The sequence below is a fragment of the Camelina sativa genome, chromosome 4, assembly GCF_030686135.1.
Source record: "Camelina sativa cultivar CO46 ecotype springtype chromosome 4, ASM3068613v1".
Classification (NCBI taxonomy): domain Eukaryota; kingdom Viridiplantae; phylum Streptophyta; class Magnoliopsida; order Brassicales; family Brassicaceae; genus Camelina; species Camelina sativa.
The window spans coordinates 30,010,585-30,036,758 of NC_141883.1; the positions used below are offsets into that span (position 1 = coordinate 30,010,585).

At 36.8% G+C, this 26,174-nt stretch overlaps 4 protein-coding genes across 10 annotated transcripts; 2 read left to right on the forward strand and 2 right to left on the reverse strand.

Annotated features, from left to right (window-relative positions):
- The first annotated feature begins 1,530 nt into the window (after positions 1 to 1,530).
- On the forward strand, positions 1,531 to 4,067 carry LOC104782659 (short integuments 2, mitochondrial). Of its 3 annotated transcripts, none has more exons than XR_015597630.1 (9): positions 1,531 to 1,661; positions 1,873 to 2,103; positions 2,201 to 2,305; positions 2,404 to 2,481; positions 2,599 to 2,740; positions 2,932 to 2,997; positions 3,079 to 3,175; positions 3,397 to 3,614; positions 3,696 to 4,067. XR_015597630.1 is itself a non-coding variant. In XM_010507652.3 (9 exons), the coding sequence occupies exons 2-9, from the start codon at positions 1,933 to 1,935 to the stop codon at positions 3,972 to 3,974; spliced, it is 1,161 nt and encodes a 386-aa protein (XP_010505954.1). In that variant the 5' UTR covers positions 1,531 to 1,661; positions 1,873 to 1,932; the 3' UTR covers positions 3,975 to 4,038. The 3 variants fall into 3 exon arrangements, 2 of the variants coding, with proteins under 2 accessions (XP_010505954.1, XP_087367911.1); XM_010507652.3 differs by having other exon boundaries at positions 2,927 to 2,997; positions 3,696 to 4,038; XM_087511785.1 differs by lacking the exon at positions 1,531 to 1,661 and having other exon boundaries at positions 1,887 to 2,103; positions 3,696 to 4,038.
- LOC104782658 (NADPH-dependent thioredoxin reductase 3) lies at positions 4,006 to 7,090 on the reverse strand. Of its 2 annotated transcripts, none has more exons than XR_015597629.1 (10): positions 6,705 to 7,090; positions 6,418 to 6,625; positions 6,224 to 6,329; positions 5,732 to 5,997; positions 5,091 to 5,393; positions 4,879 to 4,986; positions 4,712 to 4,798; positions 4,518 to 4,622; positions 4,293 to 4,423; positions 4,006 to 4,209 (listed from the first exon to the last, which is right to left on the reverse strand). XR_015597629.1 is itself a non-coding variant. In XM_087511784.1 (10 exons), exons 1-10 carry the CDS (start codon positions 6,922 to 6,924, stop codon positions 4,149 to 4,151), a joined length of 1,572 nt encoding a protein of 523 aa, XP_087367910.1. In that variant the 5' UTR covers positions 6,925 to 7,084; the 3' UTR covers positions 4,006 to 4,148. The 2 variants fall into 2 exon arrangements, 1 of the variants encoding a protein (XP_087367910.1); XM_087511784.1 differs by having other exon boundaries at positions 5,091 to 5,370; positions 6,705 to 7,084.
- A 2,553-nt stretch (positions 7,091 to 9,643) lies between these two features.
- On the forward strand, positions 9,644 to 11,097 carry LOC104782660 (heat stress transcription factor B-3-like). Its single transcript, XM_010507653.3, has 2 exons — positions 9,644 to 10,084; positions 10,447 to 11,097. Exons 1-2 carry the CDS (start codon positions 9,764 to 9,766, stop codon positions 10,879 to 10,881), a joined length of 756 nt encoding a protein of 251 aa, XP_010505955.1. The 5' UTR covers positions 9,644 to 9,763; the 3' UTR covers positions 10,882 to 11,097.
- A 551-nt stretch (positions 11,098 to 11,648) lies between these two features.
- On the reverse strand, positions 11,649 to 24,964 carry LOC104782661 (ABC transporter A family member 1). Of its 4 annotated transcripts, none has more exons than XM_087511787.1 (41): positions 24,908 to 24,964; positions 24,614 to 24,754; positions 24,320 to 24,399; positions 24,060 to 24,228; positions 23,874 to 23,956; positions 23,335 to 23,551; positions 22,798 to 23,006; positions 22,633 to 22,693; positions 22,418 to 22,504; positions 21,995 to 22,227; positions 21,747 to 21,861; positions 21,574 to 21,663; positions 21,260 to 21,468; positions 21,063 to 21,175; positions 20,489 to 20,595; positions 20,245 to 20,307; positions 19,616 to 19,702; positions 19,275 to 19,373; positions 19,012 to 19,196; positions 18,474 to 18,528; positions 18,317 to 18,388; positions 17,326 to 18,027; positions 16,744 to 16,922; positions 16,079 to 16,289; positions 15,702 to 15,785; positions 15,557 to 15,598; positions 15,361 to 15,457; positions 15,138 to 15,265; positions 14,914 to 15,018; positions 14,688 to 14,834; positions 14,254 to 14,517; positions 14,041 to 14,176; positions 13,828 to 13,907; positions 13,633 to 13,740; positions 13,225 to 13,375; positions 12,961 to 13,097; positions 12,801 to 12,875; positions 12,410 to 12,713; positions 12,184 to 12,317; positions 12,042 to 12,103; positions 11,649 to 11,946 (listed from the first exon to the last, which is right to left on the reverse strand). In XM_087511787.1, exons 2-41 carry the CDS (start codon positions 24,698 to 24,700, stop codon positions 11,865 to 11,867), a joined length of 5,649 nt encoding a protein of 1,882 aa, XP_087367913.1. In that variant the 5' UTR covers positions 24,701 to 24,754; positions 24,908 to 24,964; the 3' UTR covers positions 11,649 to 11,864. The 4 variants fall into 4 exon arrangements, with proteins under 4 accessions (XP_087367913.1, XP_087367914.1, XP_087367912.1 ...); XM_087511788.1 differs by having other exon boundaries at positions 24,840 to 24,916; XM_087511786.1 differs by lacking the exon at positions 24,908 to 24,964 and having other exon boundaries at positions 24,614 to 24,890.
- Positions 24,965 to 26,174: the final 1,210 nt, after the last annotated feature.

Here is a 26,174-nt window from a genome sequence, read left to right on the forward strand (position 1 = left end):
GAATTATGAATTTATGATTAGTTAGTGTTTATGTAATCTCTAAGTAGATAACTGATAATCGTTATAGTTATAGTGATCGATCAATAATGGAAATTTTTAGGACGGCGTATTGACTGACTGAGTTGAATATATAAAAAAAAAAATTCCAGTCTTAATTAAAAACTTGAAGTCTTATTGTCCTAATTTTTTTTTATTTTGGATATTTAATGTTATCTACCCCAAAAGCTTCTGTAGCTAGCTTCGATTTAAGAAACGCTAAAATATAATACAAAAAATGTAAGTATATAACGATGGTCTCATATGGTGCCTCAAGAGTCAAGTCCAACCAACCATATATATACATATAGGTGATCGTTGAATCTTAGTGGTAACATGCCTTTGGTCACATAGATCAATCATCATATAGATGCCAACGTGCTCAACACCATATTATAATTCTATAATATCATATATTACAAACACACACACACACACACATATATATATATATATATATATATATATATTTCTTTTTGGTTCAATATTATTATTATGTAATGTTTTAAAAAACTGTATATATAATATTGCGCTTACTAATTAAATTTTGTAAAAGGTTAAAGATTATTGCATGCGGCTGACTTTTATAGCGACTGGCTTTTACTTGATATCAAATAAAATTTATTGATGACCCGTTCATTCACTAGTAGTCGTTCTAGGCTAGTTAGTCATATCGATTTTAGCCATCATTGATTGTTTTTCCATTCACACATTAAACTATACTAATAGAAACGATGGTTGAGTTTCTCACGGCATAGAGTGGTAGATCCTTCAAGTCAAAATATGTCTCATGCATATGCATTAGTGCAATACTAGCTAGTAAACATTCATGAATGTAAAGATTACGAAATACAAATTAAATGATATAGTTCAAAGAACCGAGCTATAAATTAGCCTTTAACACCTAATATTAGAAGAGGCCGACGTGGCTATTGAGATGTTCTCTAGATGTCGTCGAGACTAAATAAAGTGCAAATCAAACAATTTATTAATTGTATTTTGTTATGTCCAATCCAATCCCCCAGTGGTTAATTATATATCATTACAGGTAAGAGAAAATCAAACACCAGACTACCAGAGATCTGAAATATATATCCTCTAAACGTTACCGAACAAACTAATACTTTTTCTTGACAAATTGATCAACTATCTCTATTATTGGTCTTGTAGAGCATATATATTCGTATAAGCACACGTCCACGTATTTGTAACCAGTGATTTAATATTTTTATAAGAAAATAAAACATTATCCTTAATTAGGTCCAGAGTCAACGGTAAAGAAAGGACAACGTAAAAGATATTTTCCATGCATGAGATGAGATATTTTCAAGAGAATATATTATACTCAAGCTTGAGAAACAAATATTTGTGTTGGATCATAAACCGACAAAAACAAGTAGTGATTTTTTCAACCCTAATAATACAGATACTTATTTAACAAATCATAATGCCTGAAACTTATTGATAGAAAGAAAGATACGATCTTTGTATCGTACCCATCATGTTATCACTATAAACAATTAGTGTGTTCCTAAAAAGTGCTCATCGAACCAAGATGCAACTTGATGATAATTACGCTAATTAAACACGTGTATTAACTGTCAAGATAGAAATATCTTCAAGCTGTAAGTACAGATATTTTGATCATTTCTCAATTATCAACTAATTAAGTATGTATAGCTAGCCATAGGTGTGCTAATTAATGGTTTCTTACATTTTTTTATTAAATTCTTTTGGTAAGAAAAATATTGTAATAAGCCCAAAAGTAAATAAAATCAAGCCCATACTGAGCCCAAATCTTATAATCCTTTTCGTTTATTTTTATTTTTTGTGAAGAGCTGAAAAACCTCAGAAAAACCCCTCTTGCTCCTCTGAAGCTGTTTGTTGCCGGAGAAAATGGTGATAATGTTGAAGAAGACGGTGAAGAAAGGTTTAATAGGCGGAATGAGCTTCGCTAAAGACGCCGGAAAAATCAATTGGTTTCCCGGTCATATGGCTGCCGCAACTCGCGCCATCCGCAGCCGCCTTAAGCTCTCCGATCTCGTTATCGAAGTTCGCGATGCTCGTGTCCGTAATCATACCCAAACTATCTATGCTTATTTCGATTCCTTTTTTTATCATCGTGGAAGGATTAATTTGGATTTTGTTTTTGTGTATTTTGCAGATTCCTCTGTCATCGGCGAACGAGGATCTACAATCCCAAATGTCAGCTAAGATACGTATCATTGCTCTGAATAAGAAAGATTTAGCAAACCCTAATGTTCTCAATGTAATTTTGTGTGTGTGTGTGTGGCCCTTGTGTTTTCTCCTCGTTAGTCACTGTGAGGTCGAGTTACTGAGTTTTTTTTTCTTTCTGCAATTTTGTAGAAATGGACTCATCATTTCGAATCCAACCAGCAAGATTGTATTGCCATTAATGCTCATAGCAGAAGCTCTGTCATGAAGGTTAGATCTTTACATCTATTTTGGTGTGTTAAATCAGCAATAGTTTCTGTCACACACATGATTTGATATCCCCAATGTTGCATCGAAAAGTTACCTTCTTTGTATGATTTCGTGTAGCTGCTTGATCTCGTGGAGTTGAAGCTGAAGGAAGTGATTGCTAGGCAGCCTACTTTACTTGTAATGGTGGTTGGTGTCCCCAATGTTGGAAAATCTGCACTCATTAATTCAGTCCATCAAATCGCAGCATCTCGCTTTCCTGGTAGGATATCAGCGTCTCATATGATAGGCAGTAGTAGTATTAACTAGACATTTCATTAGATATTTTCTGAAAAATTTGAATCCCATTTCTCCAAGCATATCTCGTTAGAAGTTCATTTTATTGCATGAACACAATGATGAATGAAATGTAACATGACTGATTTCATTATATGCATTACGTGCATAGTGCAGCAGAGATTAAAGAGAGCTACGGTTGGTCCATTGCCTGGTGTAACACAAGATATTGCTGGTTTCAAGGTAATATTTTTCTTTCTTACTTCTCTTTTTCCTTGTGGATTTAGTTCTTCTGCTCTATGCTGAGAAAGTCCTGTGGTACAGATTGCTCATCGACCAAGCATATATGTTCTAGACTCCCCTGGTGTGTTGGTCCCAAGTATCCCTGATATCGAAACGGGTTTGAAGCTTGCTCTTTCAGGTTCTTATCTATATCTTTATCTTCCTTCTCTTCCTTCTTCCTGTTGCTAGATGGAGTATACTTGGCTCTTAGTTCAGTCAAATATGATACAGTTTAGGTCTTAGAATCTCAGTTCTTAGTAATTAGCTACTCCAGGAGTGTATTCTCTTACTGCATATGATTTCCTCAGCTGAAAGTTATGTTTGCTAAGAACTTTTAAATATAAAATTCCGACATTCAAGGGTCCGTCAAAGATTCAGTAGTGGGAGAAGAGCGGATTGCGCAATACTTCCTAGCCATTCTAAACATTCGAGGGACTCCTCTTCATTGGAAGTACTTAGTTGAGGGAAGAAACGAAGGGTCTCATGCAGACTGCATCAATAAACCAAGCTATAACTTAAAGGATCTTCGACACCAGAGAGCCAAACAACCAGATTCATCTGCTCTGCACTATGTCGGGGTTAGCATAATAACCTTATATCTCGAGCTAGCTGTCCTCCTGATATTGTTCTAACCAATTGAGGTTTCCTGTCATCTACAGGATATGATTTCAGAAGTACAACGTTCACTGTACACAACGCTCTCTGAATTTGATGGGGACATAGTGGATGAGAATGATTTGGAGTGTTTGATAGAGCAACAATTTGAAGTTCTACAAAAGGCATTGAAGATTTCTAACAAAGCATCCGAAGCAAGGTTAATGGTGTCCAAGAAATTTCTCACTTTGTTTAGGACAGGTAGACTTGGTCCCTTCATCCTTGACGATGTCCCTGAAACTGTAATTGACCCGCCCAAGTCAAGACGGGTAGTAGTATTGTAAAATCATTAAGCAAATTGTAACACATTATGCGTGCAGCTTAATATGATGATTCTATTTGTTTTCATTTGAGATTCAATGGCGTTGCAGCAGTAACTCCAATGTATTTGAATGAACAAAATTGAATCATGATAAGATTTGGCATCTGCCAGAAACAATCAAATCTATCTGGTGTCCTCATTTATTGGCCTCAATGAATTCTCGGTACTCTTTCTTCATCTTCACACCCGATATTGTCCTGCATAGACTCGGAAAGTTTAGCCAACGCTTTAACACAACAATAATTTTTACAGTCGTTAAACTGAAAGAACATTTCCCAACCTGAGCATTTCCTTGTTCTTGAAGAATTGTACACATGGAGTTCCCATGATTCCAGCTGCTTCAGCAATTTCTTGATCTTCCTCAATGTCAATCTCAACAAAGTGCACCTCACTGTGATACTCATCGACCACCTGAAAAAAGATGAAGGAGAAATGAACAAATGGTTAGTAAATCAGCCAGCAAGATGTCTTCCAATAAGTTTCATTTCGACTACTGAAGGATTACCTTGTTCAAAATAGGCTTCAGAGTTCTACAGGGGCCACATGTTGGTGAAGTGTATAGTACCAATATAACTCTTGGACTCTCATGGTATAATTTTCTAAGAGCATACTGAGCGCAGGGGAAAAATCACAAGGAAAAAGATGTGAGGCAGAGATAGTGTTCGTAAATAATACGTTAAGGTTAGTATCTTAACAAACCTGTCCCTTATGCTTTGTAAGAGTGACGTCAAACTTTTCTTGGACATCGCGTTGTGTGAATTCTTTCTTGGCCTCTTCAGTTTGAGGCTGTCATATGGTAGAACGTGAAAGGGAGTAAGCCTTGTGAAGTGTGCATAAGATTTAAGATATTTCTAAAAATTTTCTACCTGGTGAAATTCAACAAGAAGATTGTTACTTGTGAGGTATCTCTCGGCCGATAAAGCAGCTATGCATCCTGATCCAGCAGCAGTTACAGCTTGTCTCCATTCATGGTCCTAGAGTGACAAATGGGAGAAAAGCTAACACAATTATCGAACCAGTATGACTTCACAGAGTTAATACCTACATTGAAAGATGGGTAAAAGTTCCAAAGCATAACCTGCACATCTCCTGCAGCAAATACACCTTCAACTGATGTATTTGATGATCCTTCCCGAACTAACACGTACCCCGAGCTATCGAGTTCGACTTGGCCTTCCAATAACTGACTGTTTGGTGAATGTCCTATTCCATAAAACAATCCTTTTGCCTCCAGCTCGGTTTCTTCACCCGTATCAAGTCTTCTGAGTAGAATGCCAGACATCTGTCCCTTTGTATTGCTCAATACGTCCACGGTTTCCGTGTTGTAATGAACTGTGATGTTTGGATTGTTGATCACTCTGAAACATTCGCCATAACCAACCTGTTAAAAAAACACTCAGGGTGTTGAAAAGACTCAACTTACGTTGTGGTCATTAGTCTATAATTCCAAAAGCCAACAAAGGGGATAAACACTATACTGGTTGGTCTCATATCCAAAGAAGTCAAATACATGCAACAGAGAAGACTCAATATAGATATAAAAGTTCTGCCGCAGACTATTCTGATTTGATTTCTTAACTCTAAAGCCTGACAATACACATTTTCTTGATTCAGACATAACACTTTTCAATTGTTTTTCATCAGAAGTCAAAGAAGAGGAGTAGAGCATATATATAAACCCAGAAGCTATTGACAATATAAGAAACTGTAAAAACTCACCTATCTTGCATAGCCTTGGAGGCTCTCAACTGGTCTCTACGAACTAGCAAATGAACATGGCGAGCATATTTTGTAAGGTACAAAGCTTCCTCTGTGGCCGTATCTCCTCCTCCAACCACGGCAAGTACTTGGCCCTTAAACAAAGGCGAAGCTCCATCACAGATTGCACAAGCACTTATCCCCCTACTCCAGAATTCTTCCTCTCGAGGTAGCCTCAGCCTCTTCGCTGTAGCTCCAGTGGCATAAATAATACTATGGCACTTGACCTATAAAAATTAAACCCAAATGGGCAACACCGGATGAGAGCTCAAGCCAACAAAAAACCATTCACCATAGTGGCCGCCAGTTCTAAAAGACTATCGAATAGTAAGAGTGTATGTTCATCAAAGCAATAAAAGCATCTGACACTACATTTAAATGCAACACCAAACCAGCAATCTCCAGCTAATTGGAATCGAAAAAAAAGAGTGATAAACCAAGAAAGATAATCACCTTACGTTCACTACTTTGGACAGTAAAAGGAGCCGTTTTGACACTAAGATATTCAACATCTTCGGGATACAACTCTGCTCCCCACCGCTCAGCTTGCTTCCTCATTCTAAACCATTTAAACACACAAATTGCATCAGAAACTACTAAGAGAATTGAAAATATGTTATTGCCTAATGTCCAAAAAAAAAACTCACCTTTCCATTAAATCCGGACCCGTAATACCGTCAGGGAATCCCGGGAAATTCTCAACTTCAGTGGTCGTCATCAACTGTCCACCGGGAACTCCGCCCATCTGATACCCTTCAAAAACCACCGGCTTCAAATTGGCGCGAGCGGCGTATATCGCAGCTGTATAACCGGCAGGACCGGAGCCTATAATCACTACATTCTCGATAATCTCGCCTGCAATTACACAGAGCTCGACTAACTCGTACAAGAACACTGCCAAAACCTTGAAAGAAACAAGCGAAGAGTAAAGTACCTGAAGAAGAAGGAGAACTGGTGGCGGAGACTCTGAGGCGGAGGGAATCGGAGGAGCGAGTTCTGTTTGGTTGTTGACGGAGGAGGAAGGAGCTGCCGCGACGTGTAGTAGTGAGGACGAAGAGATGAGATGGAGGAGAAAGAGCGGATGATGCGGCGGAGACACGGTGAGTCGAAGACACGGAGGCAATTCCGATGCCTATCTTGGGAGACGCAGCCATGTTTTTTTTTTTTTTTAATTTTGGTTGTGGCCTCACCTCTCACCTCACCTCAGCCTTACCTTACCAGAGACCATACAATTGTCTTTTGGTTTGCGGTTAAAAAAAAAAAAAAAAAAAAAAAAGAAGAAGACCAAAATGTCTGTTGGCGACGGTGCCTCACGCGCCCTCAGCATTATCTCTTCGCTCTCTTAGTCCACAGGCTTAGGTGAGTATATGCCGTTGGATTGAACTGATGAAACGTATGAACGGTGGAGATGTGTGTTGACTGATTTTAGTCTCCCGGCTATTCAAGTGAGGGATAAGCCAATCGCAATTTTTTTGAAGTGGGGGAAGCTGACACTTTTTGAGCCTTTTTCTTTCTCTATTGGGCCATTAATGGGCTCGATTTGGTCTCAACTCTCAAAATTTTTGTGTGTGTGTGTGTTTTTTTTAATAAACTGTTTAAATGATCTCTCGAATTTCGATAATACCCCAAAGGCCCAAACGTCGTCACAAAATTTCCATTCTCTTTAGAATCATTATATTAAAAAAAAAAACATAATCCGACAACAACATTTTTTTTTTTTTTTGTCACTCAAACAACAACATTCGTAAGTCGCTATTTAGGTTAGGACTTAGAAATAAAATAAACTACATATATAGGAAGAATATATTCTACTTACTTCGATGTGAATAGGGTTGAAGTGAAAATCAAACTAAGAGTTGGTGAGGGAAGTGACAAACTATTTTTTTATAAGTCAAGAAAGTTAAGCTGACCAAAAAGAGCAGCCACACACACATACATATATCATATATGAAAGCAAAGCAAAGAGCCTTTATCTTTTTAGTCAGACTAGTGTCTAAATTCCATGCATTTCCTAATGTTTTAGTCAACAATTGTACTTTCATTTGATTTTGTGTTGTATATATTTGTTTTGACGCCACGCCACCACTAAACGTTATTTTCTTACTTTATGGTAAACAAAAAAAAAGACAAATAAGAGAGAAGCGCACCGTTCCTACTTGTCATCCAAACCCGATGGTTTTGTTGCCTTTGCTTTCTAAACTGTTCTTGACTATATAACAACTGTTGCATTCACCTTTCTCATGTAGCTTACTTACCATCTTTACTAGTAAAATTCTCGCATTCAACATTTCAACATTCAATGAGGCTGCTAGAGTTTTAATGTGAGCCCTAAAAGAGCTACATGTCCAAGTAGAGTATATGATGGAGTTTTGTGATCCCTTATACGGTTAAACAAATAATTTCTCGAGGACCTATATGAGTCACTTTTGTTTTACTAAATCATTATAATGTTGAAACGATATCATAGAGCTTGACAAGTGGTGAGGATTTGTAATTTAGTTCTCTTGCTTTCTTTTGTTCTTTTCCTATATATGCGTGGATGGTACGCGCCGTCGAAGGAAAATTGTCGGTAATCCCTTCGATTCGAAACACCAATAGATGACTTGAAATGTGGCATCACTGCTTCTTTGACCAATAGAGAGATCTGAAAAAGGTGATGGATGATTCCTTCATTTTCATGCATTATTTTTTTTTACTAAAGCCGACATTAACTTAAAATTATTTGATTATGTCATGGAAAGAAAAAGAAGAGAATTAGCTTTGGAAACTTTAATCCAACTGAAACTTCGAAAAACTATTTTAATTTGGAATTTCTTCTATTATTTTACTTGCTTTTACGATACGTAAACTTAATTACATGATCAAATTCGTACGACTCTGATGAATCTTACCTTTCACTCAGATCCGTTGAGCCCCAGCTTACTTTTTTTTTTTTTGGTTAAAAGAAATAATATATATATATAAGTTAAGGTGTCGAAAAGTAACGTACAAAGCATGAAAAAGTCAAAAAGATAGTCATCAATTTTGAAAAAATGAACAATTTACATGCTCCTACAAAACAAGAAAGCTAAATTATAACGCAGCAAGACCATAATTATTCTTTATATACGAAATACCAAATTTCCTATCACATTAAAAAACATTTCCTTCAGAATACAACTTCTTCTATGTGGTAATTTTTGCCATGTAATGATCTATATTTTAATATTCTAGAAATTTGTTTTTATTATTGGTACTTGATTACTCATGAGCATAAACACAATTTTACAAATATAGGTAAACATGATGAAGAATATGCATGATTTGCGTTCATCGTTTTTGTAAATTGATAGTACCAGCACACCTAAAAGGGGTCCAAACTAGTTGCTTCATATCACAATATCCTATTTTACCAACATACATAAATATATGTGTATATATTCACACTATAACTCGTGATTTATTTTTTATTTTTTTATTTGTTTCCTATGTCTAATCAAACATACACGTTACTACTAAACATATATTGACAATATTATAACTCGGTTGGTAAATGCAATGACTAATGCAGTTTCCCTGTAAAAAATTAACAAATCACGTATTAAATATTAACTATATATACAAAAATCAAATGCAAATATTGTGTTAGCCTAAACCTGTTAGAGACAAGCGTTTTGTGTTTAAGAAAACAAATTTCGTGGATCCAACGTAAATATGATCAAAATATCAATGGTTGGTTTCAAACCTGAACAAATTACATCACATCAAACATCGTTTTTCTTATAATTTTAACAAAATATTTACAATACAGTTGTGTGTAAGTATATGCATCATGATTATATGCATGTTAGAAACGTATGTTCCTTGAAAAAGGTTCAAAGTATTTATATTCTTGTCTCAACCACCTTATTAAATTTAAGTAACGTCTCTATCTCTTTCTGTGGAGTCGTGTTACGTCTTTCTAGTTTGAGATCTTCTACTATTTGTTCTGTTCAAGAATAGTACTTGTCGACTATGGAAGATGCTGGTTATCATTTACGGTGTAACGATAATATTTATAACGACGACGAGGAGCGTTTGGCATTGCCCATTATGATCGGAAAGCCAACATCCACAGCGGAACCACAGCCGCCGCCTCCGCCATCACCACCGCCACCGTTCTTGGTAAAGACCTATCAAGTGGTGGAGGATCCGACAACAGACGAGGTTATATCTTGGAACGAAGACGGAACTGGCTTCGTCGTGTGGCAGCCGGCGGAGTTCGCTAGAGATCTTTTACCAACACTTTTCAAGCATTGCAACTTCTCTAGCTTCGTTCGCCAGCTCAATACTTACGTACGTATATGCTCCACTCTTTCAATTAAGCAGTTATAACAGTATTTGTGTTGGTTTGAGTTTACTAGCCCTAAATTATTTTCTTCGGTAATTGATCCATATATGAACATTTATTAACTTGGGTGAATGATAAAATGACTACACCTTTTTCCTCTGCTATAAAGTAAAAACACATAGCGAGTGTTATTTTTCTAAATAATAACGTTAAAAACAAAAAAAGGCTGAATAGCATAATATATCTATAATTAACATGCTAGTAAATATATAAAGTAATATTTTTATAGAGGAATAACACTTTTATAGGGGTTTGTACGTGGATTTCCATAATGACATTAATCAGTATGGTTACAAAAATCTTATAGGGGTTCCGAAAAGTAACGACGATAAGATGGGAATTTAGTAATGAGATGTTCCAAAAGGGGCAAAGAGAGCTTATGAGCAATATCCGAAGAAGGAAGAGCCAACATTGGTCACGCAACAAGTCTCATCATCAGGTTGTACCAACAACGACGGTGAATCAAGAAGATCATCAACCGCTTGGGATTGAGCATCACCACGAGGATCAACGGTCTTCCTCCACTTCCTCGTCTTTTGTATACACTGCATTACTCGACGAAAACAAATGCTTGAAGAATGAAAACGAGTTATTAAGCTCCGAACTCGGGAAAACCAAGAAGAAATGCAAGCAGCTTATGGAGTTGGTGGAGAGATATAGAGGAGAAGACGAAGATGAAACCGATGAGGATGCTAATGAAGAAGATGATGGGCTTAAGTTGTTCGGAGTAAAACTTGAATGAAACAAATCGCTAGATGAAACCAGTTTCTTCAGATTGTTACAAGTTTTGCATCACTATATATTGTACTCTTTTAAGACATGCAAGACCAGAATTACATATGTCCGAAAAATCTCGGATTCTGACTGTGTTGTATATTGATTAAGCTTCGTGTTCAAAACATGGTATATCGTGTGTATTAGTGTATAGGTAGACATAAATTAAGAGCACATTTTCTCATATACTTACTAGTTACTGCGAGTTAGGTATCCCGAAAACCCTAACTTCTTTTACACTGCTTATCTTTCGAGAGAATCCTTATTTAGGGTTAATCTATTTGTTGTTTTTGGGTTCACTTGGCAGGTTCTTGGAGATAAATTTTTCATGGGAAGATAAATAATCAATGCATTTGATTATGTTGTCTGGTTACTGATTTCTCCAAATCTAACTTGAATCATCTAACAATGTGTGGCTTGCATACGATTCATCATTTGACTATGCTATCGGGTAATTCTAACGATTACTGGATCAATCATTATTACATAGTTGAGTTTATAAAACCATCTAACAATGTGTGGGGTGGTAGTAAGATTCAAATTTCCATATAAAAATCTACTTTAATTGTCTTACTAAGTTTGAACAATACGTTTATATAGTCATCAAATTAGTTTGAGATCTTCCTAGCCCTTATTCCCTTTAATAATGATTGATACAGTTATTCTCTCAGATTCTTACAAGTCTGCATATATATAATCGTTTAAGACATGCAAGATCAAAGCATGTCGGACAAATTTCGGATTTTGTGCTGTATATTGATAAAGTTTCATCATGGTCAAAATATGAACATCGTGTATATATATAAACATGAAGAGCACAGTTTTCTCATCTATATGCCATATTTACAACCATGTTGAGTAAATGAGATTATGACTTTGATTAGATATCTCTTTGGGCTGTGGCCAGGGTTTTGGTTATACAAGCCGCAATAATGGCATCAGTATCACTGGTTATGAGTTAGCTGCAAAATGATTGAATATGGTCTCAAGTGTGGATTGACTTATGCTGTATTCAGCTACTCCCAACCGATTCCTGCCATAGAAAGAAGCAAATTTCTTTCCTCAGACTTACAAAGACTGATTTATGTGGATCATGGAGTAGAAACAGTTAAGAGAAGAATGTCTTACCGGTTTCTTTCAAGGTGTCCAAATGCATCCGCAAGTGACAATCCTCCTTCTCCAAATGGCAACTGCAAGATAACCCACAGAGAAACATTGAGCACAAATCCAAGAGCGATCTTAGAGCCAATGGGATTTTGTGTTTAATTACCTGGTACTTAATACTCAGTCCATTGCAGCTTTTGAATGTTGCACCGGGGAACGAAGATTGTATGAAAGAATCCAAGGCTGAAAACTTTTCTTTGGTTAGCCACCACTCGGCAAATATTGGAAGTGGAATACCACCTGTGCAGTATTAAACGGATAAAACATATTTTATGCTACAATTCATGAAACAAGGCAAAATCTAAAAATGTATGTAACATGTGTGCTCGTACCATCTCGAAACAGCTGCTCTGAAAACTGGTCATCGAATCGCACATTTTCCTCAGGCATGGGAGGTACTAGAGTACTCACTCTCTGCTCATTACCAAGAGACTTGGCAATGCTTTGTACCATTTCTGGAGACAAACTGATTTCTGATGCTGAAGCCGTATCAGGAGTAATAGAGTCAGAGACGCCTATACAAATTTCGAGATCACCCAGAAAACTTCTAGGCTGCGTAGGAACGTTAAAAAGCCACTGCTGAATCATTTGGCAAAAGTTCTCCAGTTCCACATTGCTGACTTCGTTGGGTTTGACCTAATTTGTAAGACAGCTAACATTATGCAAAAGCTTTGAAAAATGATCCTTCCCACCATTGAAACAAAACAGCATTGTAAAAAGTACCTCTAACTCAAGGTGGTTTCCGTAGCGTGTCTTTAAGTGTTGTGGACTACCTATGCATCTTAGGCGGCCTCCTACCTGTAATTTGAGGAGTATGGTTCTGTGAGGTTGAAAGATTTAAAATCTAACGCCCTAAAGAGTTCAAAAGGAGTTACTAAAATACCATGATCCCGATCCTAGTGCAAAGTGCTTGAGCTTCATTCATGCTATGAGTAGTCAGAATGACCGCTGTCTTTCCACTCCTTGTCGACAAGCGGGATATCACATCCCACATGAATCTTTTAGCAACAGGATCCATACCTTAAGCATTTAACAAAAAACACCAAAAACTTGAGTAGCTAAGAATAGAACAGAAAGGAAGTCCTCGTTAGTGACTCCAAATTCCAACTGGTCAGGCAAGTCAGCCAAAATTTTGATTTGGTTATACCTGTAGATGGTTCATCGAGGATGACAATAGGAGGATCTCCAATCATTGCAATAGCAACGGATAGTTTGCGCTTGTTTCCGCCGCTAAGCGTGAAGGATGGCTTGTGCGAATGTTTTAACAAGTCAAACTCGACTAACTTTTCCATAACCACCTGTTATTAGATAATACATATCAGAATTATACAATTAGGAACTTCCACTAGTTAGATATATAATATACCTAATAGTATAATTGTGGTTTTGGATACATTTTTGAATCTTATCCTAGACGGTAGAGAAAGATGATTTTATTTCAATGTTGTGTTGGTATTTAACTTGGCCAAAACCTACACTACTATTGGGGAATCACAGAACTCATCAAGGCGTGTAAGCAAGCATCAAAAGTCAAATCTGAATATGTACCACTTACATTATCAATTCTATGATCAACTACTCCTTTGATCCTTGCATATAGTTCAAGGTGCTCCTTCACAGTCAAATACTCGAATAACGCATCAAACTGGGGGCAGTAGCCAATCTGAGTAGGAGAGACAAAACAGATTTTAACATTTAATGTTAATTCTACGGACTCAGTGAGATTGTTAAAGTAAATGAATTGACATACATGCTGACGGATAGATTTCGGACTCGCTACTATGTCTTTGCCAAAGACGAAGGCAGTTCCACCAGTTGGGGTTTCTTCTCCTGTTGCACCCAAAGAAGTGAGAATAGTCAATGCTATTGCTTCAGAAATTGCAGTTGTTTATTTAGCTGTCATTAAGTATTTAAGATAACAGCTCCACGAATAGTTTCCAAACACCAAGGAATCACAATATACCAGATAACATAGACAAGGTAGTAGTCTTCCCAGCTCCATTCGTCCCTAAAAAGCCAAAACATTCTCCTGCTTGGACCGAGAAAGTCAAAGACTGTACAGCTACTTTTGGGCTCTGATGTTTGCCACCAGGATATACCTGAAACAGTAGTACTTCAAGAAAAAAGAGAGGAGAATATCTGTTAACTCTTGGCTAAAAAGAGTAGGCTTTAATACCTTCCTCAGGTTCTGTAAGTAGAGCATGGGATTGTCTGTCAACCCCGACATCACCCTGTCTCTTTCCTCTTGCACGTCTATGTCATCCTCCATATCAGCGGAAACGGCTCCAGTCGAATCCTTGAGAAGTGGCTCTGTATAACTAGAACCAGCACCTTGCTTGAAAGCTTTGAAATTCTGCCACCACTCCCCAATTGAGAACGACATCACCTTTTGGACAGGCACGAGCTCAAGCGCAAGCGTCACAAGGAAGTAGAATATACTCTGTCAAATATAATTTCAGTTATACTTCATGTCGCTATAATATAAACCAACTATAATTTTGTGTTTATCCCATGAAAAAAAAATAACAACAGTAGCATATGATGGATCCATTTTCTCAGGTTTTCAAAGAAGTAGGGACAAAATTGTTGAAGAACATGGACGACTCTAACCTCCAAACCAAGGTAACAGATGGACGCTCCAGTGACATTCCATTCGAACACCCCATGACTAGATTTGTCTTTCATTCCCTGCCTTAGAAGTGCTAATGAAGCCAATCCATCAGAGAAGCAAAATCCTGGCGATAATCTGAAGAAGTTCTGTAGAAGCATACGAAAAAGAATCAGTTCCTAGTCTTTTCAAGGCTCACCGAGGTCAAGAAATTAGAAGATTCCACACCTTCAGATATAAATTTGCACTAGCAGTTGCTGGAATAAGGCCCATAACAAATGAGACAACCATAAGGATAAGACCAGAGAAGAAGTGGACCATAAGAATAACATTCTGCGATTACAGCAAAAACATCTATCCATCAGTAAAAAACCTCTAACAGTATGAAGTAACTGAGGAAAAAGAAAAAACAAAAACAATATGGGTAAGAGCATAGGGTAGCTAGAAGTTGCCTGAGCCATGCTATGCTCGGTGAAGAAAAACGTAAGACAGTATGTTGATGATGCAATTGCCAAGCCATACTCCAGGAGCATAATGATAGTCGGAAGAAACCGACCTATTCCAATAAATTGTTCCAGACCTAAGGAAAGAAATCAATCATTTCAGTAAGTTTATAGCAAAGTAGTACAATGAAATAGAAGTTCAAATGCAAATGAAAATCAAAAACCAACTTACCAAAAGCATAGAAGAGGATCATTGCAAATGTTGACGGAAATAAGAAACTGATGAAATCCCATATGTATGTTGATAACCAGTATGAAAGAACAGAAACCTGCAAGCCATAAATGATCATGAGGCCAATTTTAGGATTAAAAGTAAGAACCTGGGACTGATAACATGCTTATATTTGGTATTCCAGAGAAAATTTTACCCCACTAATAAGCTGTTGATGCTTTGCTTTCACCTCCCGCTCCTGAATAAAATAAAATACTTATAGAGAGATTCAGAACAAAATATTGGTAAAAGTAGCACTAAAGAAAAACCTTATGCCAAAACTTCTTGACATTTGACCTTACCTTAACAATGGGAACAGCAAAGGAAGCCGGGATAAATGAGAACGCAATGTTAACAATAATTGCAGCGGAAAAGGCATCCAAATCCTGCATTGAACAGAAAATAAGATCAAAACTACTGGTTCGTGACATTTTGTTGATACGAAGAAAACAATTTTCAGAGAAGACAGGGACATTAGAATCTGATATTTTGTGTCCGAGGAAAAATAAGGTAGAAGCCTGTCGATTTTTCTACAGACTTTTACATTGGTTCCCTCTTACTGACAATCAGTTTGAGAGATCCAATCAACTCTAACCTATCGCTCAAACTGAACATAATTTCAAAAAAATAATAATATTGATACCACAGAGAGGGAACTACTATAAAAAGAAAGACATACATGACGCTGTATGTGCTGAGTTTTTGTTGGGGGCAAAGGATGGTTTCGGGTTTGAATTGTCATATTCTTGTTACCCGTAACAAGTCGGAGAATCGCAGCATGCATAACATTGATGTAGATTGGACCAGCATGCTGACAAGTACCATTGTGTAACACGGTGTATCCTAAACTTCCATCTGGATGCTGGCCATCCATTAAAATTGCCCCATACCTAAAGACACTCACACGTAGCATTTAGCAAAGTCAGTACATAAAACAGTACTCTGTAACATTCCCAAAGAGGTCACCAACGTAGGAAAGTTAAATGTAAAGAAAATAATGTTTTGTCTAAAACAATGTTAACTCTTTGATTAATAACAGTGTAAGGCATGTCTCGCAGAATAAAACAAAATGTTCATTTAGATATTACGAAACAAGAAAATCATACATAACTTTAAAAGCAGAAATTTATATGACCAATGCATCTTTCAGATTGGCACAAATGGATGAGACAAAGGGCCCTCCCAACTTTTAATGCATACGTTAAATCATGAGAACCCTCACTTCTAGCAAAAAAACAGGGGAACAGAATACTAGAAGGCAGCAATATCTGGAGCAAATGGGTTATCTAGCTTAAATTTCACAAAATACAACAAAACACGAATCTGTTAGTGACCTATACATACCTTGACTGGTAGGACTGATCAAAACTAGACATCAGATATTCGCTCATTGAAAGCAGAGTGGGCCCCAACGTGGGACCTACTGCATCAATTGCATCAGCCAATGCCTCTTTTGGATTAGGAAATTTATATGAAGTATTCCTCAAGGGCTGAATCCAGCCTCCTTCGATATATTGTGCAATCTGCATGCATCGAAGAAAAAAATTGAACACAAACAATATTTAGTAATATGGACTCAACCATAGGGCACTGTGATCAAATCATGTAATAAATTTAACAATTGAATGTGTAACAGAACTAGTGCTTGCTGTACTACTTGTAACAAAACCTAAGGTAAATTGTTGACAGCTGCGTAAGAGCAAACCCTCTACATCCAGTAACTCAAATAGTGAAACGAATACGTCAGCAAGCAATTAGTTTTCTTATGCCTGTGTAGAAGTTAAGAGAGTGAAAATGAATTTTGATTTACCAAGATCACGGTGATAGTTACTAGAGCGAGTAAAATAACATGCCACCTAATTTTATTCAAAATGCGAGAACGTGCCATTCAGAGATATCACAAAATATAAATGGGACTCAACAGACCTCTTTGGCAATTGGCTCAGACAGATCAAAAGGAATCGGACCACCACCACCGTTGCCGCTCAGGAGAGGATTAAAATATGCAGTTGTCAAAGTTATGGATTTCTGATCAGGATGTGGCTTGAGCTGAAGAAAAAGAAGGCCAAAAAGCAAGAAAACTGCTGGGATGATGAACTGGAATGCCACTGTTTTGCGGTCTCTGTAAGCAGATCTTGCTCTTTTTATAAACAATGCTTTGCAATGCCGCCAAAACATTGACCTAGATATAATGGAACAACCACAACATTGCATGCTGATGAATCCAATGAAAGTCCAAACTGCAGCAACTATTAATCTGCAAGCTTTTGCAACTGAGGTAATTATAACTCCAGCGCCCTCATTACAACTTGATAGCAACTTAGGTTGCATAATACTTTTCTGATCAGATCCAATGCATAACAGAGAAGCCTTGGTATCAGGAGAGACAAATATCTCCTCCTGCTTCTCCTCGATATCTAAGTTACAACCAGCAACTCTCAGAAACACCTCTTCAAGTGTCGTGACAGATATACCATAACTCTGAATACCAGGATAATCTGAGTCATCAATCTCACTAATCTTAGATCTGTCAACAGAATTCTTCATGCAACTTTCGATTTCTCTGAACATGTTTTCAAAACAAGGCAAGGAAGCCAAAGGAAGCTTGAAAGAAATTTCGTTTCCCACCTGGACAATCATCACTTACAAAGATTACGCAAGAAACGGGCTTTAAACATATATAAAAGTAGTAACAAATTACTCTAGGGGAAATATCTGCAGCTATAAATATGCTATAATATCCATTTTTTAGGAACTCAGGTCACAATTGGAAGATATTAACTAAAAGATGCTCTATTCTAGAAGTTTTGGACCTTTGCAAAGTATCACAGCATGCAGCAAGGCAGACTCATTCTTTCATGTAATGTATTAGTTGTTCAGATGCTCTCAATCTCCTTAGAGAATGTAAGTAATATACCTCACTCACACAGGTTGCTGATGGAATGTGACGATGAACTATACGTGCGGCAACAGAGACAGCAGGAGAAGTCTAAAACATAGATTACCACCGGTTAAAGATGTCCTAAATATAAATATTAACAACATTGACGAAAATGAAAAGAATTCAAACAAACCTTTACAAGCGTAAGAGTGTACCCAACCCCATAGTGATGCTTCAGGAAAATCGAACTGCTTAGCCATAAAAAGCCCCCAAAAATAATTGGTTAAGTGCTTAATGGTTAACTAGAAATTCAGAAAACTATACATGAATAATTCAGTTTATTTTTTGAACAACATGAATAATTCATATGGATCAGAAAAAGAGACAAGTTTTCTTTACTTCTGAAGCACTTTATATGTCTAGTTAAATAGCATAAGCTTGGGGAATCTTTTCTTTAAAAAAAAAATGTCGAACCATCAACACCAAATCAAAACACCTTCTACGACTCATGAGCAACCATTTGAAAAAACCGACTCAATCATATCACTTCATAGTAACCAACTCAAATTAAGCAATCCTATGGTGTGAATGCTTGGTATAATTTGTGTTATTAGCATGCCTTAAAAAAATGCATCGTTGTTCTTCCTAACTTTAAATGAAATAAATTAAATAAAAAACGAAAAGAAGGACAAGCTACAGAAAAAGTCAAGAATAGTTTAGAAACACTTAACCTGCCACAACACTTAAGAGACCCGTTAGCCATGATTCCTATCCGATCTCCAAGTTCTTCAGCTTCATCCATGGAATGTGTTGTCAACAATATTATTCTACCCTTTTTAATTTTCTTAATTAACTGCCATGTAAGACGCATTGAGTACGGATCCATTCCACTGGTTGGTTCATCGAGAATGATCACCTGAAAGATGAAGCATATTCAACGACAACTAACTAGAAGAAACATACGAAATAAGATGTCTTTGTGTTTCCTTCTCACCTTACTGTTACCTATCAATGCGATTCCAAGTGACAATTTCCTCTTCATGCCTCCGGAAAGTGCCCGTACAAGTGTACTAATTTTATCAGACAATCCCACCTGGAAGAAATCAATACCCAAGATCAGACAGCTGTGACTTATACCCAAAATTGAATTCATCTGTCGTCCTCCATAACTATATTACAGAATCAAACTTAGGCAGTCTGAAATTTTAATGCTTGTAGGCCACACTAGCATTAGCAACTAGATTCTATCAAAACGAAATTCAGAAATCCAAGTTTGTGAATGTGGTTTGTTGGAGAGGGAAAATCCACAAAGCTTGTATTTCATTACATACTTACTTCCTCCGCCATATCAACAACTGTGCTCTTCAAGGAACCTTCTTCAACACCTTTAAGAACCGCAAACATCTCCAAGTGTTCTCTAACCTACAGTAGATATAAACCATTCAGATATCATATTCGGATGGAAAAACATCTAATCTGTCATAAGCCTGAAACTTTTGCATAGAATGAAACGATTCAACAAACAAGAGAGGCAGATAAATGTTTCATCTTACAATACATGTTCCTACGTGATATTTAGCAAGTACTCTCGATTAAAGAAGATACAAAAAATGAGAGAAGGATATTAAACGCAACGCACACAACTGGTAGTTGGTTTGTCCCTATGCTAAAAAAAAGTGGCATGATCGAGGAATAGCCACCACAAGCCAGTCACATCACTGAATATATCTGAACATTTTCTCTAACGCTTATGTCTATATCAGATCATCAGGGTTGAATCCACTACAACAAGCTTGAGCCTAGCAGTGGTTTACGTAATTGACAGTTCTGAACAATTTTCTGATCCCTTTCCTTGATCATATTATAAACTAAAGATAATATTATCATGTTGATTCGAATAGCAAGCATCACATCCTTCACTTAGAATAAGACCAGAGAAAAAGAAGGGATTTTCTTTCACTTACTGTCAGTTCTGGAAAGAGGATGTCATGCTGAGGGCAAACACCTAGTTCTTTCCGTATCTCATCCTACCGAAAGAGATTCATATAGTCAGAAACAAGAATGCAAGAATTAGCAGCATACAAAAAGTATTAAAGTGATGCTAGAAAAAAGAAGGCCTATCTAACTATCTTACTAGCTTATAAATCAGAGGTTTTTGGTTATGCAAGAAGATTAGAGATTCAAGTAAGAACAGCAGAAAAAAATTACCATGTTTGTTATAATACTGTTTCCAAATATCAGGGCATCTCCAGACGTTGGGGGAAGAAGGCCAACAAGCATTGATATTGTTGTGCTTTTACCAGCTCCATTATGTCCTTCAAGCAAATGAAGCAAGCTTTAAAGAGAATATCAAGATTCGCAATAGCTTTTCTTCACGTGATTTTCATGCATGGTGTTCATGAAGGAGACCAATATTCATCAGAGACAACATTGAGACGATAAAGCCCGGGAACAGAAAATATCAAAATTGAAACTTTCTTAATATGTTAGCCTCACTATGCACAAGAGCTCGTAAACAATGAATACAAATATCAAACTGACTAAATTAGCCTCACTATGCACAAGAGCTCGTAAACAAAACTAGATCTTTTGTTTGCGAAATCATATAATTTATGGAAATTGTAATGTACCAGGTCCAAATTGTGATGTTTCAGAAAAAAACCAAAAGAATAAATTCAAACTACAATTTCTGAAACATTACAATTTGGACCTGGTACTTTAGTAAGCAAATACAAGTGAGGTTAGAGGAGATGAGAATGTCTAATACACAGGAAAGACATACCCAGAAGTGAAAGTATCTGGTTCTCGTATAATGTAAGTTGCAATGAATTAACTGCACAACAATTTCCCCTTCTTGAGGCATAGACCTTATGCAGATTTCTAACTTGTATGCACCTACAGAGCAAACACTAAAGGTGAATTTAATGTCCAGCTATGTAAAACATTAATTGGATTTTTTGGGTTGGGATAGGAATCAACCTCCCGTCAAGCTCTTGTTGCCTCATTTCCAGGCTTATTGATTCAATAACAGGATCAAAAGGCTCTCCCTGAGTAACCTCTATATTCTCCGCAAACATATTAGCATCGGGATCTGGAATGGGATTTTGGAAGTCTTTTTTCTTTCTCCCAAAACACTTGCTGAAGATGAAGTTCCATGGGTACCGCACACCATTTTCCCTGGGGAGGACCTGAGGAAATAAACTCTTGGATTAGGCCCAAAAATAAACCTCCTGATTACAGTTATTTTTTAACAAGAAACAATATCAAGAACAAAAAATCAGCTCACAAAATACCTTGTCCAGATAAAAACCAAGTGCACAGTAAAGAATAGAGTCGAGTAACATCATTAAGAGGCAGACAAAAAAACTTACTCCAGACGATGCCTACATGAAGATTGACCAAAACAAAGGTTAAGAATAAAAGCAGAATCAACCTTGGCATGTAGCCACAAACATAACTACCATACCCGCCATATATTGCTCCAACGTAGTCCAACATGCGCACGCTCATAATCAGCAAAGTTGATTGACCCGAGAGCAAATGCAGTAGGCGAAAGCAAAGAAGCAACTACCTTCAATACCCTACAAGACCGACACTTAATTTTACATTAATGTATTCTAGAAAAAATGTTTGTGACAAAGATGAGCATAATTTTTGTCTATCCATAATACAGCTGTCACGGAAAAAAAGAAAAGAAAAAAAGCCTAAACATACATGGAGACAGATTCATCGTTTACAGTGTAGTAAGGGAAGAAGGCTCCGAGAAAGGCTAGGGTCCCAACTGCCACAGCTGTCTTTGCTCGAGTGAAAAATGTTGATATCATAAATGAGAGCATGATTGCGCTGACCCCAAATAAAAAGAAGTATGTGAAGACTAGTGTCGTATCACTATACTTAAAGAGACTTCCCATCGTACAAGCTGTGATAATCCCAGAGCACAATGCGAACTGCAGAAGAAAGTCTAGTTAGAAAAGAAAAAGAATACCTCGAACTAAAAGTTATTACATATATCGAAAGAAGTAAAGCGTCTGCTTTTCCCAGCTGAAGTCAATATTGTTGACAACTTGTGGTTTGATCATAGCCATGGGACGAGGCAAACAAAAGTTCACAAGTCAAATTTCAAGCAGAAAAACTTGCCTGCAATGCATAAGTGATAAACCAAGACAAATGAAATATCTCATCCTTCAAGCCCATCATGTAAAGTCCTTCTCTTATTTTTTGTTCCTGCAAGCTCAGAAAGAAAAAAAAGCCTCAGTGAAACAAATATTGGTAGAAAACAAAAACTATTTGTAAACGCATAATATCTATCAGCTGTTTTCCAAAGTAAGCAAAGTACATAAACCCAAACCAACCTTCTCGAAGACAGGGTAGCTGATAAGCCGGGAGATAGGAAACAGAAATCCCAGAAGGTACCTGCTCAACAATTATATAATCATCCAAACCATACAAAGACTCATCAAATACCATACATATATGTACGGAAAACCGAAAGAAAACATAAAGCAGCTGATACATACAACAATCCCATTACGCTTTTGACAATAGACTGAAACTCATCATCAGTATATTCGCGGGTTGGAAATGGAACCATTCGTATCACTGAGGGGCTAAACAGAGTCCATGGCAGCTCAAAGCGTATAGCTGAACCAAAATTTGAATGTGATAATGGCAAGTCGAGATTTTGCTGAGAAGCAAATATAATGAAAGAGTCTACCACCTGCTGAAGCTGCAAAAGGGTATAAGACCAATCAAAACCGGGGGAAAAGCAAGATAAAACCTCCTATTTCAAGAATTTCAATTCAAATCTGATGAGTTGATCTAGTTTACTAAATAGTAACTACTGGTTTACTGTGTGATAATCTACCACCAGATTTGGAGTTTCTTTGAATAACTCTAAATTCCCTATAATAGCATAGTATATATATAGTCTACAGACAAGAATTATTTGACTACTGTACTGCCAAGTAGCTTAATGGGGAGAGCTAAGAAGATAATAGAAAAATTACGGGCGCAGATTAAATGAACTTTCAATGAAAATAAGTAAATGACCATACAGTCAAGAATCCGCTGAAGCTGTATTGCATTGTTGGTATGGAATTAATCCCCATTTCCAGATCATTGATATAAGGTCCATTAGTGTCCATGATCGACTTGACATTAGGGAACCCTGCGAATGCCCATGTGTGGTTCAAGCGGATGCTATAATCAAACGAATGAGGTCCTTGTTCATGGAATACCACTGCTCCTTTTATTTTTGGATTCGAACAGTTCCTAAGAAATCATGATGAGGCTTTATTAGTTTAACATTAAAAAACGAAAAAAGCATAGACAGCTAGTTATAAGACTACGTTACTCGTGAAGATAAAATGCAGACACACTGGACATGTGAAGTCAAAATATTTCCCTTATACCAGTTTTGTTAGTACTATCATCAAAGTTGTAGCATATTGTAACAATTAACCCAAGGAGATACTGCCATTATTCAAGAAATGCTAACCAATTCACAGAATCAACAGAAAGAAAAAATTGAAGGCGAAGAGAAACCAGAGATGAAATTGCCTTCTTATCAGCTCAAACAAAGAACAAAACATACCTCACTTGGCTGCAGATACCATAATCCACAGAGGTTATATAATTTTCAAGCTCTAAGTCATCTTTAAAAATTTTAGTAACAAGCTGCAAACAGAAAACGCAAGGCTCGGTTAACCGTATGACATATGAAGAGTAAACTGAGCCAAAAGATTTTTAAATGGAGCATAAAAAGAAGAAGTGATAGTACCCGCAGTTCCGGGAACTTAAGAGACAAAATGTCGATCATGTTCTTTGTTTCATCAGTGTCAGGTGCAAAAGCTAGATATTGCCCCTCAGCAACCAAAAGCTTCAAAATTTCAGGGAAACTAGGAGAGATGCCTTTGCCCACTTGGACGACCGTATCTTTCTCCAAGTTCCTGCAGTAATCAACAGAAGAAAACGAAATCAAAAATCCAATTTTAGTAATAAAATTTACAAAGAGAGACACAAGTGACAATGTAAGCTTACGAGCGAGCAGGGTGAATTCTGGTGTCAACTTGTGTCCTCACGGCTATCAACAACAACATTACAACAGTCGGAAGCAAAATCTGCCCCAAACAAAATTAAAGAAAAGAATCAAAAATTACGCTGGTTGGTGATCAACAACAACATTACCCAATTCGAACACAAAATTTTCACAAACAGACACAGCAAATTCAATTCAGCGCCTCCAAAATGAGAACAAACAAGACCCAGAAGGAAAGCTCAGACGGACGATCAGTGAAACAAGAGAGAGAGAGAGAGAGAGAGAGAGAGAGAAACCTCAGCTGAAGTAACGAAGGGATGACGAGTTTTGAGGAGCCAATTCTTACGGAGCATGGCCTTCAATTGTATCCTCCAAGTACCCATTTCGTTCCGAGTTGCCCAAATTCCTTAGTAAGTCAGCGCTGAGAACCCAGAACCCTAGAGCAGAGAGATTGAGATGAAGAGATTCTAATGTAATCGAGAAACAAAGGGGAAAAAAGATTGGCTTCCTTCAAGAAGAAACCTTTACAAACTTGGGAAAGCAAAACAATGAAAAAGCAGAGAGAGAGGTGGCGAAGGCTTGGGGCTCACCTCACTGACATTTGTTTCTGCTTCCTTTTTTTCTCTTTTTGCTAATTTTTTTTTTTATCTATGGATTGAAAATTTAATTTATTACTATTATAGTATTATCTATCTCAAAAATCCAAATAACACAAGTGGTGGTCGGCATAAAAAAAAAAACAGTAAAAAATCAAAAAAAAAAAAAAAATTAGGAAACTTGTTTAGTATAAGAGCGACTGACTAAAACAAACAAAAGAGAATTGATAAATTATACCAACCCAAACGAGGTAAGGAAAGATTCGATTAGATTAATGTCACTTAAAGATAATCTTAATAACAGTCGTTGATAAATTAATAATCTTTAGCGTCAATGCCAAGTAGGGGATGGTTCTCATGGGCTCTACATGGTACGTGGAGCATTCTGATTCGTTTATCATTGCTTTGTTTGACTCAATCACGCCAACTAGATTACCAGAAAACGACGACGTTCCTAATTTTGACGATAATTAATTTCAGAAGTTCTTTCAAAGGTTGCCAAGACTAAATAAGAGCAGCCATTAAAATATTCTTTCATTTCTACTACCCAACTCGATCGTCATTATTTTTTCAAATCTTCTAAAAGGTGAATCTACCTTCACTTCCCATGATTAATTGTTGGCATTATGATTAATTGTTGGCATTATAATTGTGCAAAAGAACGCAGGTAGAAGAATTATCGAAAAGCAGACGCACTTCGCAACATGATCAACGACTGTGATTACGAGTTTGTTCATATTCAAGGTAATGAAACACTTGTTCGGAGGCACCGAATAAGACTCAAGTAACTCTTTTTCCCATTAAAATAAACTCTCTTCAAATATCAACGATTGATCTATATTGTGAAGAGGTTTTTGTTCAGGTAAAATTACAATTACTTTACTTTCTTTCCATCTGATAAAAGCTGTTAAAACCGATTTTTTTGTTGTTTCTTTATAGGAAGAAATGTTGAAAGGAGGTTTTGCTTGGCATTACATACATCATTACCATAAAACGATGACGTTCCTAATTTGACAATTAATTAATTTCAGAGGTTTTTCAAAGGTTGTCAAGACTGAATAAGAGCCGTCATTAGAATATTCTTTCATTCCCACTACCCAACTCGATCGTTATTATTTTTATTACAAATCTTCTAAAAGTTAAAGCTACCTTCACTTCACATGATTAATTGTTGGCATTATAGTTGTGCATTTGGTTGTTGGTGTTTGGATTCAGTTTGGTGGCTTTTTTATTTTTAAAAACATAACTATTTGATTTTAAT

Coding starts and splice junctions, on each gene's coding strand:
- LOC104782660 (XM_010507653.3), top strand. CDS start 9,764: ATGGAAGATGCTGGTTATCATTTACGGTGTAACGATAATATTTATAAC. Junction 10,085..10,446: donor TTCGCCAGCTCAATACTTAC/GTACGTATATGC, acceptor AAAATCTTATAG/GGGTTCCGAAAAGTAACGAC.
- LOC104782658 (XM_087511784.1), bottom strand. CDS start 6,924: ATGGCTGCGTCTCCCAAGATAGGCATCGGAATTGCCTCCGTGTCTTCG. Junction 5,371..5,731: donor TCCAAGGCTATGCAAGATAG/GTGAGTTTTTAC, acceptor CGAATGTTTCAG/AGTGATCAACAATCCAAACA. Junction 4,210..4,292: donor AAGAACAAGGAAATGCTCAG/GTTGGGAAATGT, acceptor GAGTCTATGCAG/GACAATATCGGGTGTGAAGA.
- LOC104782659 (XM_010507652.3), top strand. CDS start 1,933: ATGGTGATAATGTTGAAGAAGACGGTGAAGAAAGGTTTAATAGGCGGA. Junction 2,104..2,200: donor TCGAAGTTCGCGATGCTCGT/GTCCGTAATCAT, acceptor TGTATTTTGCAG/ATTCCTCTGTCATCGGCGAA. Junction 3,615..3,695: donor CTGCTCTGCACTATGTCGGG/GTTAGCATAATA, acceptor TGTCATCTACAG/GATATGATTTCAGAAGTACA.
- LOC104782661 (XM_087511787.1), bottom strand. CDS start 24,700: ATGGGTACTTGGAGGATACAATTGAAGGCCATGCTCCGTAAGAATTGG. Junction 21,176..21,259: donor CAACAAGAGCTTGACGGGAG/GTTGATTCCTAT, acceptor TTTGCTCTGTAG/GTGCATACAAGTTAGAAATC. Junction 20,596..21,062: donor CCAGATACTTTCACTTCTGG/GTATGTCTTTCC, acceptor ATTTGCTTGAAG/GACATAATGGAGCTGGTAAA.